The sequence below is a fragment of the Ceratotherium simum genome, chromosome 34 (genome assembly GCF_057802395.1).
Source record: "Ceratotherium simum simum isolate JZ-2026a chromosome 34, ASM5780239v1, whole genome shotgun sequence".
Taxonomy (NCBI): domain Eukaryota; kingdom Metazoa; phylum Chordata; class Mammalia; order Perissodactyla; family Rhinocerotidae; genus Ceratotherium; species Ceratotherium simum.
The window spans coordinates 2,745,288-2,760,831 of record NC_141933.1 but is presented as its reverse complement, the minus strand read 5'-3'; the positions used below and the strand labels follow the sequence as shown (position 1 = coordinate 2,760,831).

Sequence of the window (15,544 nt, the reverse complement as noted above, 5' to 3'; positions counted from 1 at the left end):
GGGTGGGTGGATGGATGGATGGATGGATGATGGGTGGATGATGGGTGGATGGATGGGTGGATGGATAGATGGACATGAGAAGATATCTATGTCTTTGGATAGATGAATGGGTGGGTGGACAGATGGATGGACAGAAGAACATATGTATGTATATTTGGATGGATGGTGGGTGGATGGGTGGATGGATGGATGAGTGGATGGACACATGTAATGAAAGTATGGTTGGACGGGTCGATGGGTAGATGGATGACATGCAGATGGATAAATAACTGGACAGATGTTCAGAAGTTTATCAACACAGGTAGACATGGATGGATATGGATAATGGATAGCATTTTAGATGGACAAATAGACAAATATAGAAAGAGACAGATGAATGGAAAGATAGACAGTGAGTAAATAGGTGTATAGTTTGATGCTGGATGAAGTATTGAAGACATATCTTGGTGAACAGCACACCTAAATCAGGAACTATGCACTTACTGTTCTCTCTTCCTAGAACACTTTCTCCCACTGATGTATATAGCTATCTGTCATTTTTCTCAAGAGTCTTTTCAAACAAGGAAAGGCTTATTCTTTCCTGTGAGGTTTTCTTTGACTATACTATATGAAATATCAGTCCTCTCCAGAACTCTATGTCCTCTTACCAAGATTACATTTTGTATAGCATTTACCATCATCTGATTTATTACAGTATACATTTACTTGGGATTTTTTTGTTCCCACTAAAATGTCAGCCTTGTGAGAGCAGGGACTTTGTAAATGCTGAATCCTCAGCACCAAAAAGTGAATACAGTAAGTATTCAATAAATTTGTTGAAAAATATATGGATAGATGGATGAATGTATGAAGACAAATGGAGAGATGAATGAATGGATCATTGGTTGGATGAGATATGGATGAGTAAATGGATAGATGAAAATAATAGTAACTAATATTTATTGAAGGTTTACTATGTTCCAGCAACTGTTTTAACTCAGTTGGATTGCTTAATGGGCAAAATGATGGGCAAATACGTATACGGAAGGACAAACGTGTATTTATGAACAATTGGATGCGTCACTCGCTAGATGGGAAGATGGATGGACATATAAATGGATGGACAGACAGATATATGAATGGGGTGATAATACTAAAATATTTGGAGAGATGAATGAAAGTAAGGACAGAAAAATATCTGGAGAGTTAGAAGGATGTATTAAAGAATGAACAGATATTTCACTGGTTGGGTAGCTGGGCAAATAGATATATAAATTGATGGTTGAGCATATAGATAATGTAATTAACATATATTGAGTGGTTTTTATATTCCAAATGGATGCATGGCTAGCTGCATGCTTCTTCTAAGTATTTTATATGTATTAAGGAATTTAGATGGATGGTTAGATGGATAGATGGATGGATGGATGGATGGATGGATGGATGGATGGATGGATGGAGGGATGGAGGGATGGAGGGATGGAGGGATGGGTAGGTGGTTGGATGGGTAGATGGAGGGATGGATGAGTGGGTGGGTAGATGGATGGATGGATGGATACTTGCTCAATGAAGCAATGTAAAGAGAGATGAGTGGACATGGATATATATGTATTGATGGATGCCTGAATGGATTGATGGGAGGATATATTGTGTTACATGGATAACTGAGTGGATATATATATATTGAGAAATTGATGGATTGATAAATGATACATGGAAAGACATATATAGCTATGTCTATATAAAGATAGCTATATAAAGCGGGTGGCTGGACGAATAGATTGAGGATGGATGGAGGGATGATGGTTTGAGGATGGATAGCTGGCTGGGTGGGTGAATGAGTGGGTGGATGGGTGTGTGGGTGGATGGATGGATGGATGGATGGACAGATAACGGTAGAGTTGATGTCAAATACTCTGCCCTATTGTCCCTATTAGGACATGTCTTAGTTGTAAAACTAGGAATCCTGGCCACTGCGTATAAAGATCTATTCTTGCCACCTCCCACCCATCAGCATTTCTGATAGATAACTGTGCAATTCCAAGTTCTTAGTGACAGGGAACTCCCACCATCCCAAGGCAGCCCTCTTCCCTGTGGAAATATTTGTCCTTATTTTGAACCAAAATACACCTTGGCACATTTCATCCCTGGCTGTCTGTGACTGGGATTCCAGAACTAAAAGCAAGAGGCAAGGAGGAGAGGGGCAGTTTGAGATGGAAACGAAGCCCAAACTTACTTCCGCTGCTGAATGTGCAGCTCAGCCTGAGGACCGGCCCTGCCACCCTCCCTCCTCCTTATTCCACCAGAATCCTGAGGTTTTCACGGCTTTGGCTGGAGCTGGGGATGGGCAGTGGGCACAGCTGACTCTGCGGCACACCCACATTCCCCGGCTCCTCCGGGGTTGTGCACGGGGAGGGGAGATGCCGTGGGCTCCCCTCCAGCGCTGGCCATGGGACCCATCTGATGTGTGTGTGGGGGGATCTGAACCAGACTTCTGACCCTCACAAATTCTCCCCCAGCCAGCCACCACCTGACTCACTGCAGACCTGAGCTCTGGGCCCACATGGGATTTTTCCGACTATCGCTGCCACCTCCAACCCACGCTGCCTTCACACAGTGATTCATTTGTGCATCCGCTCCCTCGCCTGTCTGATCCTGACCTCGCCCTTTGTCAACTCACACATCTACCAGGTGCTCCCAGCCCTGAGCACCTGGCCCAGCCGGAGGTCAGACTAGCTGGGGGATCGAGAGAGGCCGTTCCTCTGCAGTTGTGGGGACGGAGGGCAGCAAGGGCAGGCCACAGTGCATGTGGAGACGGCCTCTCCAGGCCAGTGCTGGGCAGTTGGCAGACTAGGCTTGTGCTTCTGGCTCTGCCAGGCCCAGGCTCAGTGCCCTTGGATACCAGTCTGAGCCTCGGTTTCCCGAGCTGGGACATGGGTACAGTGGCGTCTGCCTCTTAGGGCGGTCATGAGCATTGGCGAGCTGGGGGAGCTATTGGACGTAAGACTGCTTGGCACAGCGCTGGCCCTCGGCGACTTGCCGTGAATGTCAGTCCAGTCCCTCCCCTTGTCCAGTCACTTGCCACGAGTGTGCTCAAGTGAGTCATGGGGACTAAGCCCAACCAGAGAAACAATGGGCTGGGCTGCTCCTCCCGGGGCCTTGGCCAGAAGACAGGGGCAAGGGACCTGGCCGCCAGGGCACTGCCGACCTTGTGCCCACCAGCCACTTCTTGGGAACATGGCTTGCGGATACCAAATGGGAGAGGTTGTGTTCATCTCTGCCTCTCGGAGTCTCCCCACTCTGACCTTCCAGTGCAGTCTGCTGGGGACTGGGGGGGCAACAGTCTCCCCATTTGGGGAGTGGAGAGGATTCCCGGGGTGCCCCAGCCTCCCCCTTGAGGTGATAACAGGAGCAGAGGGCTGGGAATGAACAAAGGAAAATGGAGAACCAGGAGGGAGGGGGAGAGGAGGGAGGGGAGAAGGAGCGAGAAGAGGAAGGGAGGAGAGACAAAGGGAGGGGGAGAGAAGGAGGGAGGGAGACAGAGATAGGGACCGAGAGAGACCGATGAGGGAAGAGAGGGAGAGAGGGGCTGAGTGTGGGACCAGAGAGGCAGGCGAGGGAGACCAGGCCCACAGAGGAAAGAGCAGAGGGCCCAGGACTGGGCAGGGCAGGGGGAGAGAGAAGATCCAACAGATAGATCAAGGAGAGAAAAAGGAGGGCCAGAGGGCTGGCTGGGCCAGGCCAGGGCAAGGGGCGAGGCACGAGGGATGGAGAGGCATGTTTGGGGGACCAGGCACCCCAAGAGTGGGGCGAGATGAGATGAAGGAGAGTGAGGAAGGCAGGGAGCAGCTGCCTGGGTGGTGGTGGGGGAGGCGAGAGAGGCGGGAGGCAGCAACACGCTGCCCATCACAGGCCTCCGAGGGCCTGCTAAGCCCCCAGGCTGTGGGGCTGGGAGGGTTTTCTCTCTGACATTTTTACTAGTCTCAGAAGGAGGGGGAGGTGGAGGTGGGGAGACAAGGCGGGCGGAGAAGGGGCTGGGGGGAACAAAAGGGAAGCAGCTGCTAAGCGTCCTGAAGGAGGAGAGGGGCCGAGAGACCCACAGGGCCGCGAGGCTCAGAGACAGGCCAGAGGGCACTTAGGCACCCGGGGCAGCCCACAGGAGGCAGCCCGGGAGACCCCCGAGGCCAAGGGGCCAGAACGGACAGACGGAAGGCCACAGACAAGCAGACAGAGAGAGGAGACAGGGGAGGGGGTGTCAGGGCCAGAGAGAGACCAGACGGCCAGACAGAGGGAGAGACAGCTCGGAGGTAGAGACAGGACAGAGGGTGGAGGAGGGGAAGGGAGGGGAAAAAAAGAAAGGAAAGGAAAGAAAGAGAGAGGGGGAGAGAGGGGTCCTAGTTACAGGAGGAGGAGCAGGAGGAGGGCCAGCAGGACAGGAGCCTTTGAAGAACGCGCAGCAGCGTCCCCAGGGCTGGGGTCAGGCCAGGTCGCTGGCCAGGCGGGCGGCCGCCAGCAGCATGAGCAGCCCGGCGCTCCTGAGGAGGAATTCTAGCAAACAGGGCCTGGAGAACCTCCTGAGGTAGGTCCCTGCCGGCCCAGGCTGGGCACGGAGGGCAGGGCGGGGTGCCCGCGCGGTCCCACCTGCGGACGATCGGCACCCGCCAAGCCAGGGCTGGTGTGGCTGGGCCAGGCTGGCCCCGGGAGTGGGGCGTCCCAGCCCTTCCCAGAAGCCTGGCCCAGCCCCTGTGCTGTAGCAGGATGAGGGGTGTGCCATGCCGCCGGGCTGCGTGCACGTGTGCGTGGGTGCGTGCACGTGGGCCGTGTCCCCTCCTCCTGTACCTGGCAGTGCACCCTCCTCCGCCTCTCCCACCTGCTCCGTCTGCCTCAGGCAGCGCCACTCTCTGCTCGAAGACCCTTCCCTGCCCCACAGGCTCTGCCCTGGCTCACGCGCCCAGAGTGAGGAGCACGCTTCCGAGGCCGCACCCGTGGTCCCGCTGGCGCTCGGGGACCATCCAGTCACCCCTCACAGACGACGAAACTGGACTTTGCAGCCTCGTTCACCACCCATGCCCTTAGTGCACCAGCCCCGTGTGGAGGCACCACCGGGGCCATCGTGAGAGCTCAGGCCTCAGAGTCAGATCTTCTGGGCTGCAATCCTGGCTCCTGCATCCCCAGGCCTTGGGCCAGTGCCCTATCCTCTCTGGGCCTCAATTTCCTCCTCTGTGAAGTAGTGGTGCGGTGGCACCTGACTCGTAGTGTCGTGGAGAGAGCAGAGGCACAGGGCAGGAGGATCCACAGGCTCAGCTGTAGGCAGGCTCAGAGCTACTACTCTGAGCCACGGGCCCCTCACTGCCTCCCTCTGAGCCGCCTGCAGTGCTCTTCCTCCTCCTAAACCCTTCCAGACATCTAAGGCCCCACTGAAATCCCGCATCCTCCATGCAGTCTGCCTCGGATTCTCCCAAGAGGGGAGGACTGTCCTCCTCTGCCAGGCCTGGTGAGCTTGCTCCCTGCCTCCTTCAATGGCAGGGCATGCTGGGCAGACTGCAAGCTCCTGGATGGCTGGACAGGCACCTCTCAGCATCCCCAGGTCCTCCCAAGCCCTGCCTTTTGGAGAGAGGAGGGACAAGGAGGTGTACAGGTGGGCTCAGCAGCATCTGAGCAGAACTGAGAACAGCCCTGGTCCCTCCAGCTCCTGCTTGCCAGGTCCCTGCAGACGCAGAATGATGGGCCTCTCCGAGCCTCACCCTGGCATGGCCTGAGGGCTGCCTCTCCAGGGTCGGGACCTGGGACCGGGTTGAGGGGCCTCTGCTGGGCATGCTCCCTTGCAGCCCACTCTGCCTGCTCAGAAGGTGCCCCTACCCCCGTGAGTCATCTCCTGGGCTTCACCTGTCGCTTCCTGGCTTCTGGTTTATTCTGGGGCCATGGCCGTGTGGCCACCCAGATGCCAAATCCTCCCTGTCCGTCTAAGCCCAGCAGGAGGCTTCGGGCTGCAGGGCCGGACCCCTGGCCCATCCCAGCTGAGGCTGCTGACCAGATGACGCTCGTGCAGGGCCACCTGTCTCAGGCAAGACTTCTCCTCCCTGCCTGGCTGAGATGTGTCGTCCCACGAGTCATCACTGTCCCCCTCTGGGAAGCTCTGTGGCCCAGGGACTGATGAGTGCCCGGGGTCAGTCCCCGGGGCTCACTAGCACCACTTAACAAGTGGGGAAACTGAGGCACAAGAGGGGAGCTTCCTAGCCCACCCAGGATGACAGGCAGAGCCCCAGGGCCCGGCTGGGCACACGTCCCTGTCATAGGAGGGCCTGGACCACAAGCGTCCATCCAGCTGTGGCTTTGGCTCCATTCTCAAACGCAGCACCTGGCTGGCGAGCAGGGGGCACAGTGGGGGCCCCGAAGGGGTGCGGAGGGCGCAGCCCCAGCTCAGAAGCAGGCAAGGGGCAGGCTCGGGGTGACCCCCCAAGAACATGGGCGGGGGTCGTGTGGGCCTGCGGGTGGCTGGCCAGTGGGGCAGGGGCAGAAGGAAGTGTCTCTTTGAACTCCCTAGAAACGTCCACAGTGGGAGGGTGGGGCAGGGAGCGGAGAAGAGTCCCTCATGAGGAATAACAGAAGCCTGTCTGTCCGGCTACATGAGCTGGTCCACCAAATGGCACGTGGTGATGCTCACAGATGTGCACCAACCCGCACACCCTCCAGGCCCCTGACCCAGAGACGGGCGGGGTGCTACCCACCCGCAGGGACACGTGAGGCCTGGCCAGACCAGTGACATTCCCATCATCCTCATGGTCGTCAGCATCTCTCCGGCATCTGACAGACCTAACCTCCCGCAGCCCTGGTGGGCAGGTGCCTTGTCCCTGTTTGACAGACAGAAAACCAGGGCAGAGAGGCCATGCCTCATCCCAGGTCACCTTGGGAGTGGGGAGCCCGCCAGTTCATCCCAAGCCTTCACCACAGATGCCTGGGCAGGGAGGGGAGGGGGATGTCAGAGATGGGACGCGACCCCTCTCTGTGACAAGCTCCGGAGACACATGCTGGGAGCCAGTGGTGGCTGTGGTGTAAATTGAATCCAGTTTAAGCAGATTAAAAACGACCCTCTGGGCCAGCTGGGAAACCTTCTTCCCTAGCCCGCCCGTATTCCTCATCTAAATCTCGTTTATTCCGGGACCACGGCTGTGTAGCCACCCAGACGCTGGTTCCTCCCCATCCTCCTAAGACTTCCCAGGGCTGACCCTTCCCCCTGCAGTGCCCTCCACCCCATGCCATGCTCCTCCCCTTCCCAGGAGGCTGTGAGTCACTCCCCTGCCCCCTCCTGCCCCCCCTCAGTGATTCAAGGCTCTCCTCAGGCCCACCTTGGGTCAGGCTAGTGTAGAGATGGTCAGGGGGCAGCGAGGCGACCTTGGGCCCGCTTACTTCCGAAGGTCACCGGGACCCTCAGCCGCCTGCCTCGTCCTACAGTCCTTGGGGGCCTGGCTTTGTGAGGTGGGGGCTGGCCTGGCACAGAACAAGGGGGCTGGCCGGGTCACCCTGGCTGGTGTCCTTATCAGCATTTGGGCTCCCGGTCCCCCGGGGGAGCTCTGGAAGCTGGAGGAGCCCTGGTGAGAGCCCCTCTGCCGCTGCTCTCGGCACACGTCCCCTTGGACAGGACGGCAATCTCGGTGGCTCTCCCACCCTGGGCAGCCAGGCCCAGGCAGCCTCTGGGGACCGTGGTGTGACAGCAAGGCAAGGGATGGGGCCGGCAGCCTGCTGGGCTGGCCTGGGGGTGCTGGCAGAAGCCAGGCCTCCAAACCAGTGTCCAAAGGGGCGTGGCTGCCTCGGGCCCACCCAAGGCCCCAGATCCGGTGGGTGGGGTGGCCCAGCCCTGGCAGGGCCCGTGTCTGGTGGGCGGCTCCACCGTGGGACCAGGTGGTCCGTCGGCCGGAGCTGTTGCTGCCCAGGAGCCTGGGAGAGCCAGCAGCAGGGGGTACAGGGACCAAGTGGCCCAGCCCCCTGGGCAGTGTGTCAGGGCCAGAGCCCAGAGCGCTGAGGTTCAGGCCAGGCTCCAGCCCCAGCCTGAGAACCAGAGCAGGACAGAGCGGCAAGGAGGCAGGAGCCAGGGCATGCCGGGCACCTGGGCGCTCACCCACCGTGCCCCTGCCAGAGCCTCGAGAGGGCACCCCAGGGCCCCTGGGCTCTGAGGGATGGCTGGAGTGGGCCTGACCCCTGGGAACACCTCGTCAGGCTCAGAGCGGCTCAGCACAGGTTGGTGGCCACAGGCCGACACACACAGGTGTCCAGGGGGCAGGTGGGCACCCGGCTGTGGGTGGGAGCTGGGGGATGACAATTCCTCGGTGGCCCCTGGGGGTCAGGGAGAAGGATACAGGCCCAGTCCCAGGCACCGAGTAGGATGGGCCCCCGGCCACCACTGAAAGTGAGAGGGTGGCCGTGAGGGACGGCTGTGAACGGGCAGGGGGAGGTCTGGAGGCGGGCCTGAGGTGAGGCTTGTGGGGGTGAGGCTGGCGGCCAGGGCACCATGTGCCCTGCGGGCTGTGAGCCTCTCCTGTCCCCGGGCTGTGTCCTACCAGGTGGTGGCAGGAGGAAGGAGGAGAAAGGAGAGAAGAGAAAGTGAGAGGGAGTGAAGGACCGAGAGAGAAAGCGGAGGTGAGGAGAGGAGAGTGGGGAGAGGGCGAGGGGCAGCGGGACCTCCATGAAGGCAGACAGAGGGCATGTGGGGACTGGACAGGGGTCCAGCGGAGAGCGGGACCAAGTGAAAGCAACAAAGAGAAGGGACAGAGGAGAGGAGATGGGGATACTCGCCGTCCGCCAAGGTCCCTGTGTAGCAGATGAGTGGAGGACACCGAGGGTCCGGGGTGCGGTGTCGAATCTGGGGACGGGACAGCACCGTCTAATGCCTACTCCTGACCCTCTGGGCAGATGGGAGCGGATGGGCAGGTAAAAGGCAGGCGGAGCAGGGCAGACCAGGTGAGGCCGGCAAGGGGGAGGGGAGAAGGGGGGGGAGGGAGGGAGGGACCTGGGACCCCCGAACGGGCCCCAGCTGCCTGGTCTCCACACCCACTCTCAGGGGCTGCAGAACGCCAACCTCGGCCAGGCCGCCCTAGGGGGCTGGGGGAGCCCCAGTGAGACACTGCCCCTCTCAGCCTCGGTTTCCTCATCCGTAATGGGGTGGCGGGAGGACGGCCATGAGGAGCCACATGCTGGCTGTGGACGGGGCACTCACCCCTCTAAAGGGAGCTGTTCCGGCCGAGCCCCCAGAGGCCCAGGGCAGGTCCCGCCTGACCTCAGCGGGGGGACACCCAGCAGTTCACGTGAGTCTCATGGGCGCACTGAGGCTGCCCGTCCCCATCCGTGTGGGTAAGGAAGCTGAGGCCCAGGGAGGCTTGGGGTCTAGCCCACTGCTCTGGGGGGGGGGGGGCAGCAGGGGTCTGCAGAGGACACACAGCCAGTGGGTGCACGACAGAGGCTGAGTGAGGGCCAATCCAGGGGCAACGCCTGGCTCTTTCTGTTCCGCTATGCCCCCTTGCGCCTCCCGGAACAATCGATCCTGGGGAGTTGGGGGTCAAGGAGCGGTTTAGAGGAGGGGCTGAGGGCCAGGCAGGGCCCCAGCAGCAGAAATGGTGCGAGGCATCAGGCAGAGGGTCCAGCTGCCCGTGTCCTTGGGGGCCAGAGCCGAGAGCGGACGGACAGGTGGTCGGACGCCAGGCTGTGGCTCCCGCCCAGGTGGGCAGCCAAGTCTTGAAGGACGTGCAGCCCCCAGGACTCGACTGAGGACAAGAGCCGTTTTGGCAACGACAGGGGCAGAGCGTGGTGGGGCCTTTAGGGGTGTGAATTGGATCTGGCCACACCGGGCAGGAGGAAAGGGGAAGGGGATGGCAGAGGCTCCAGCCGGTGCCAGCCCCAAGTCGCGTGTCACAGAACGTGCCAGAGCTGGCCTCCTCAGTGCTCCAAGAGCTGTGCCAGGCAGTTCCAGCCCGCTCGGGAGCGGCCGGCTCTCCTGGAGGGCCGTCCAGCGCCAAGACGAGACTGGGCTGGACTCAGAGATGTGGTGGGGCTGCCAGGCAATCCGGGCGCCGTGTGGTCAGCCCCCTTGTCCGGTTTCCGGGAGGTCGGCTGGAGTGGAGCAGCATGTAGGCGTAGCAGTGGGCAGGGGCGACTCGCCGAGGCAGAGGATGCTGAGAGCCGAGGGGCGGGCTCCTGGGCTGCCACGGGACTTGGCCCAGGTTCCTGCAGCGCTGTGGTCAGTGACTCGGAGGAGAACGGAAAGACCCGAGTGCGCAGTGCACAGGGCAGAGGGCCAGCGCCAGCCGCAGCCATGCCAGATCCAAGAGCCTAGATGAACCTGGAGGAGGGTGAGGCCTTGACCTCTGACCCTAAGCCTGGAAGGGCAGGCTGGTCAGAGCAGATGGGGGCAGAGACGTAGAAGAGCCATGGTGCCAGAGTGAGGAGGCTGACCATGGAGCACATCACAAGAGGTAGGACACCCAGCCAGAGGGAGGTGATGGGCTGGTCAGCGGGATGTCAAGCTCGGTTCTGGACCCTACTCTGGGGCGGAGGTGGACAGTCCCTGACCCAGTGTCTGTGTTCCGAGGGGAAGCCTGGGATAGAGGGGCCCACGTGTCCACTTTCCGGTCTTGGCAGGGTCTTCAAGGGCCCCAGGCTCAGGGCTCTGTGGAGCCAAGTTGTAAAGGGAGATTGAAGCCCCTACAAGGAAGGTTTCGGGGTCACGGATGCCCTCAGGCCAGAGCCGTCTGCCCGTGCGTGGGTACCTGAGTGGCAGCACCCTTGCCATTGGGCTGTTTGGGCTGACGATGGGGATCTGTCTGGCCAGCCTGGACACCTTTGGGGCCAGGCGGTGTGATGGGTGGGGCTGGGCTGCGGTCGCCCCAACTGCATTCAGAGCCTGGTCCCCCGGGAGCTGCTGTCCCGAGGGAGCCGTCACATCCAGGTCTGGTGTGGAGGTTTCGGCAGGAACCCAAGGTCAGCGCTGCACAGAGGTGGGGCTGTCCGGGAGGGACCTTTCCGCCTCAGAGCCTGGGATGGGGTCTTGCTTGTCCGGTGTGGGCAGTTCACTGGGGCGGGCGGGGGTGGGCAGTGCCAGGGGAGCAGGGGAGCGGCCCCAGCTGGGGGGCAGGTTTGGAACAGGGCATGGGGTGTAGGGAGTCCAGAGGAGCAGATGCCCCCCACACCGCCCTTCCCCGAGGTGGGGGAGTCAGGAGACAATGTGCACCACGTGGGATGCGCTGGGATTGTGGGTCACCCAGGAGGGGGGTGGGCTTACCATCTGGACTCCGGGAGGCTGGAAAGAGAAAGGCAGGGCTGTGGGGGGTGCCCGCTCTGTCTGCTGTGCCCCCCGTCCTGCCCGTCTCCCCTTGGCCGCGGTCCCCCCCTGCAACGCCTGGAGATTCCCGCACGTCAATATGCTGCGCCTTCCTCTCCCCTACGGGCTGGGTGCAGGCACAGAGACCCTTCCCCCAAAGGGACTTCCTGCTAGCTACTGCCCCCCAAAACAAAGCTTGGAATAGGGGCCTTCTCTGTGGCCCCTGAGCCACCCCACCGGGTTGGCGCTCGTTTTCTTGGCAGCCTCTGAGATCGTTAAGGGCAGGGAGGACATCTCAGCCGTCTCTGGGTCCCTAGCACCTGGCAAAAGAAAGTGCTGGGGAAGGGAGGTGGAGTGGGGAGGGGGGAGGAGAGAGAGGGAGGGGGGAGAGTTGGGGGAGGCTGTGGGGTTGGAGGAATTGAGAGGATGGAGGGATGGAGGACGGGCAGGCTGAGAAGGAGATCTGGAACTCAAACCTGCGCTGCCAGGAGCTTAGAGAGCAGGTGGCCGATATTGGGCTGTCATCGAGGGGAACAGGGAGCCCCGCCTGGGGAGGGAGTCTGGGGACGATGGCAGGGGTGACTGTGGTCTCCCCGCCTCCCCTTCCCGGTGGGAGACCTGAGGCCCAGCACGTGTCACCTCCCAGTCCCACGAGAGCCAAGTGGCACCTCAAGGCTGGCTGTCCCAGGCTAAGTGGGGTCTGGAGCTGGCAGAAGTGGCCACCAGGGGCCAGTGGGAGTGAAGGCCTCATCGCATGAGACAAGGGCCAGGATCTGGCCCGAGAGATCCCTGGTGACTGGGGGGCTGGGACAGAGGCTGCCTCTCCCTGATCTGCTCCTGGGGGCAGTGGGGAAAGACACGCAGAAGGGCAGTTCCTTGTTTTGGGGGTTTTGAGTTGCGCAGCTACGGGTCGCCCCAGATAAGAGGCACCAAGTGCTGCCCCACCGTGGGAAGATGAGGGTGTGTCGGGTGTGTCGGGTGGAGAGGCCCAGCTGGGGCGCTGCAGAGACCACACTGTGGTACCAGAGGCCCCACCTTGGCCCTGAGGGGGAGCGATGCCCGGGCAGAAGGCAGTCCTGGCTGGGGGCTCTGGGCTAAAGTCACCGTCGGTGTAAAGGGCCCCCATGGACGAGCTGCACTGGCTTTTCCTGGAGGCAGGGCTCAGAGAGGCAGGCTGCCCGTCCAGGTCAGGGCCCTCCTCATCCCTAGGGGCCGGGGGGGAGCTGGAGGTGTGGGTTGGGCAGGGCGCCTCCTCTCGGGGGCCACCTCTACAATGCCCTGGCCTCGGGGCACGTGGTTCTTAGAGCACACTGCAGGCCGGCCTCTCTCCTGCCAGCTCTGGGCTCCAGGAGGCTGCAGCTCTGCCCCCATCTCCCCTAGCACCGGGCAGGGTGCCTTGGAGGACGCACCAACCCAGGGGCCTGGCCCCTGGGGGCCTCCTTCCCTCCCTACACCTTGGGGAAAGCCTGTGCCCACAGCCTGTGCCCTTTGGGTGCCATCCTCTCTGTGGATGTGGAGTAAGCCAACTTTACAGAGAGACGTCCCCTCCTCCAGGGGGCCTTCCCAGATATGACCTGCCCACTAGGGCCAAGAGGGACGTGCATGTGCGAGGTGTGGGCCAGACTTGCCCCCGGTGCTGTTCAGCCCCCTGCTTGGGGGCACAGATCTACCACTGCCCCACCATGGGGCAGCGGGGGCTGGGCCTGCCTGGAGGGGTCTGGGTTCTCACCCTGCTGAGTGGGGCAGACCCCTTTCTACAGCTGGGGGGCTTGAGGCTGGGCCGACGGTCTCACCCTGGGAGGGGGGTCAGAGAGACCAAAGCCGCAGCCCTGCCACGGTCTCAGCCTCCCTCCTCCCTGGGGGGGCCGGGCTGCTTCCCAGGCCTGTTCTGCCCTTTTGGCCTCCCTCCAGCTCCTTCCTGGGCAGCTCCCTCCTCCTGGGGTGACTGACCGCCTGACGCTAGCTCTGTAGTTCCCCCCACTCAGCCCTCCCTCCCATCCAGGCCCCTGGCCCTGCGGGCCTCATCCTGTCACCCCAAGGATGGAGCAGGCCCCCCCCTCAAGCCCCCCGCGGTTGCCTTCCACCACGCACCCCCCTGCTCAGAACCTTCTGTGGCCCCCATAGCCCGGCTTGGCCACTCTGCACTGGGATCTTCCCAAGACCTAACATCCCCAGGCCCCTGGGTCCCGCCCCGTTGGTGCGGCCCCTTCTGGGAGAGACAGTGATGGAGGGGTCAGGAAGAGCTGGCCCTCCTGCACGCAGGGCAGAGCTGAGCACCCGGCACAGGGCAGCTCGCTCGTCTTCACATGGGGGCACTGAGCCTCCAGTCGTGGGGTGACAGTCCAGGCGGGGCCTCAGCTCCAACCCCTGTGCACCCCTGCAGACCAGGCCCTGGAGGAGCCCTGCGGGAGGAGAGAGGCCCCATGCTGGCCGGAGGGAGGGAGAGCGGAAGAGGCCTGGGCCTGGAGCCCCGAGGGGCTTGGTGCTCTCATGCTCAGCCCCAGGCCACGCCCTGCTCCGGTCACCTCGGACGCCTGGTGCCTCAGCTGCGGCGCCCTCTCCGGTGCTGCCCCTCGGCCCCCTCAGGGCTTGCTCCTCCCCAGGGCTCTCCCCAGCTTAGCCTGGGCCCCTCCGCACCTGTAGCCCCTTCCTGCTCACCGTCTCCCCTCTTGGGGTGCCGGATGGACGCCCGGGGGGTTCTGGAGGCTGCCTACCCTTTGCCTGCTCCACCACCCCCAGCCTGGCCCTTCTCCCTCCTAATCCGCCTGTGTCTCCCCCTCCGCATCCCGGCCGGGCCTCCTTCCAGGATGCTAACCTGCTGGCGCCTGTGCTGGCGTGGGGTCCGCCAGGGCGGCCCATGGTGGGGCACAGGGACCCTCCGCCACCTCCCCACAGCCTACCTCCCGGCCTCGGCCACACCGAGAGGTCCTGCTCCTGCCTCACCCCCTCCCTGGCCCACAAACCCCAGACCCAAGTTCAGGGTCGCCTCCTGGGCATCCCTGGGCAACGGGGCTTGTCTGGTGGGGTGTCTACCTGGCCCACTGGAAGGGGGTCGCCTCCCCTGATGCCCAGCAGGGCACGGACACACCCAGAAAGGTGTTGCTGGGGGAGGGCTGGGCCGGGAGGGTGGGCTGGACCAACGCCAGGGAGGTGGAGGTGGGGCAGGTTCCTGGCAGCTGCAGCTCCCGCACCCACACCCCCGCCCGCGGCAGCCACCCCACCCACCACCTGCCTGCTCGCTCGGGGCTCTGTGATCCTGGCTCGCCCCTCTCAGCTGCATCCCCAGCTGCCTCTCTGCAAGGATGAGTGACAGCCGGCTTGACCCTGGCAAGGCTACACTGCAGACCTCTCCCCACGACCTGCACCTGAGTTATGGGGCACGGGTGCTGCCCAGCCACGCCGTCCTCTCCCGAGCTCCCCGACAGGGCCCGACCCCGCCCTTGGGAGCTGCTCTCTGGTGGTGGCAGTCTGAGGAGCTGCTGTCCCACCACCCTTGGAAGCCAGAACTGAGAAGGCCCCTCCGTGGGCTCCCTTCCCTCTACACTCTGTCCCTTCACTCATGGTCTCTACGGTCTCTATGGGGCCCCTCGCTCTGCAAGCGTCCACCCCAGTCAACGACATATAAGACCCTGGGGAGGCCAGGCACAGGAGGGGACCTTGGTGGTCTACAGAGTGCCCCTGCTCCCGGTGGGGTGACCAGCTCAGCTTCCCAGTCCTCCTGGCCAGCTCCCGCCAGCAGTGTCCAGAAGACTTGTGGTCAGGGGGTCCTCTGTGGGCCTAAAGGAAAAGTTCCTCCACAACAGGCCAGGCCCAGCCGGCTGTCCTCCCATCAGCCCAGCTTCCCAGCCGAGCCCCAAGCTCTCCCCGGGCCTCTGAGCCGACCTTTAGGCACCTAGGCGGGCAGGGCAACCCATGTGCCGCCTGCAGGAGGCAGAATCGAGACAGGACCGAGGCCTGATGCCCCTTCTGGAGCCTGCCAAGTGGGCAGGGGAGGAAGGAGGAGGGACAGCTGCGAGGGCCGGGCCCAGGACTGACACCATCGGACCCTTGGTGGGGCCTGGGGGCTGCGGGGGAAGGAGAGGAGGGGTCTGGCGTATTGAGTCTGGGGCCTGTAGGTGGTGGACACAGCCAGCAGGGGCAGCCCTTGAACTCGGGGACCCCTCCTCAGATCCGGGAGACGTGAGCCTGCACAGGCCTGATGAGGTCTGTGCACGCTAGTGCGCCTGGGTGGGGCAAGGACCCGCAGTGCAGCAGCCT

General features: G+C 62.0%; 1 protein-coding gene across 2 annotated transcripts in view; it reads left to right on the top strand.

Annotated features, from left to right (window-relative positions):
* LSP1 (lymphocyte specific protein 1) overlaps positions 1–15,544 on the top strand; it is a 38,456-nt gene that overhangs the window by 8,457 nt on the left and 14,455 nt on the right. The window contains exon 1 of one of the 2 annotated variants that reach the window (XM_087422491.1): positions 4,435–4,558. The exons of the other annotated variant lie outside the window; for it this stretch is intronic. Within the exon in view, the coding sequence (XP_087278617.1) occupies positions 4,497–4,558 (62 nt within the window). The 5' untranslated portion in view covers positions 4,435–4,496. Of the gene's footprint in view, positions 1–4,434; positions 4,559–15,544 lie in introns of those variants that run through there. 2 annotated transcript variants of the gene reach the window in all.